Source organism: Kogia breviceps, chromosome 3 (assembly GCF_026419965.1).
Source record: "Kogia breviceps isolate mKogBre1 chromosome 3, mKogBre1 haplotype 1, whole genome shotgun sequence".
Lineage (NCBI taxonomy): Eukaryota > Metazoa > Chordata > Mammalia > Artiodactyla > Physeteridae > Kogia > Kogia breviceps.
This window is the reverse complement of record NC_081312.1, coordinates 31,304,110-31,305,436: the sequence shown is the minus strand read 5'-3', so window position 1 is coordinate 31,305,436 and position 1,327 is coordinate 31,304,110. Positions and strand designations below refer to the sequence as shown.

Genomic DNA, 1,327 nt, shown 5'->3' with positions numbered 1-1,327 from the left:
AAGCCACCCAACGTGGTGTGGTGTTCTTCACTTTCCTTCCACACAAGTTAATTTGTCTCACAAAGTGGAACTAAAATATGTTCAAGTCATTCAAATGCAAGCTACATAGATTCCTCATAAGTTACTGTATTAAGGGGGAAAAGAGATGCAAGAAAAAAAGACAACACAGAACTTATAATATAGGTTATCAAAATATTGGTACGCAATCTTTCCCAAGCTTCATAGTGATCCTAAAATTACCAGGAAGAAAAAGTAGTACAAGAATAAGGTTTATGGTTCCTTCGACTCCGTGTCATAATTACTGTAATACTTATTGTTGTAATAATTCTCATAATTATCCTCAGAAGGATCTCTATGAAACCGGCAAAAACGACAGCTACATCTAAATCTTTGCCCTCTTGACTGAGTCTCAACATCATTCTGCCATGGTCCTCTTTCAGAGTCAGACTGAGGAACTCCTTTGCCGTAGCGTTTTTTAATGGACTGAATCAGCCGTTCCATCTTATCTCTCCGATCAGTTAACACGGTCCTCACCCCTCTCCTATAGGGTATGTTTTCACCAAGTAACCGCCCAGTTGGTTGAGGTAGACATTCTGGTAGAATGAATGGCAATTTGATACTAGGGTTGAGTGTCAGTTTACTGAGGTTCTTTATGAACACTTCAGACATAGGTTCAGAGGCAACTGGAATTGCCTGGGAATTTTCATCGATGGGCATTTGAGGAGACTCCAGGGTCCAAGTTGGGTTAACCTCAGATGAATCCATTGGGAGTCTTGTCACAGCTTGAAGCTTCTCCTAGACCTTTGGGTTCCCAGTGGAAGGTGATGCTTTAGACTCAAATTGCTACAAAGAAGCCTGGAAGAACTATAGAGCTAAGAAAGAGGGAGAAAAATCCCAGCTAACACACCGTGGTGAGAGAAGAATCCAACCTCCTGATCATCTTTTGAACAATGGTTGCATTTAGAGATGGCTGGCCAGGGTCAGGAGAGCAGTCTATAGCCGTAAAAGAGGTAAAGCAGGGTCACCACATTCTGGAATTATTAAAGCCCTCATCTTGGTCTTATCAGAAAGTGCTCTCACTAATTGAATAAACTAAGCCTAGATGAAGCTGATATTGTCATCTGGGAGATTCTTACTTGAACTAGGACATTCTCCTGTTTGCATGTATAGTACATATGTGTTCCTCTCAACTGGTTTTGTACATTTTCATCTCTGACTTAATTATATTCACATAGCACACTTTACATACCCTAATTATAATAAGGAAAAGAAAAAAAATAAGGAAAAGAGAAGGAAATTAAATGGCTCCATTCCATTCCTCACTAGA

General features: G+C 39.9%; 1 protein-coding gene across 1 annotated transcript; it reads right to left on the bottom strand.

Moving 5' to 3' along the window:
* Window positions 1–270: 270 nt before the first annotated feature.
* Window positions 271–765, bottom strand: LOC131751940 (developmental pluripotency-associated protein 3-like). The gene has a single exon (XM_059055918.1). It carries the CDS (start codon window positions 763–765, stop codon window positions 271–273), a length of 495 nt encoding a protein of 164 aa, XP_058911901.1.
* Window positions 766–1,327: the final 562 nt, after the last annotated feature.

What these genes read in the sequence shown, in the direction of transcription:
- LOC131751940 (XM_059055918.1), bottom strand. Translation starts at nt 765, where the DNA reads ATGGATTCATCTGAGGTTAACCCAACTTGGACCCTGGAGTCTCCTCAA.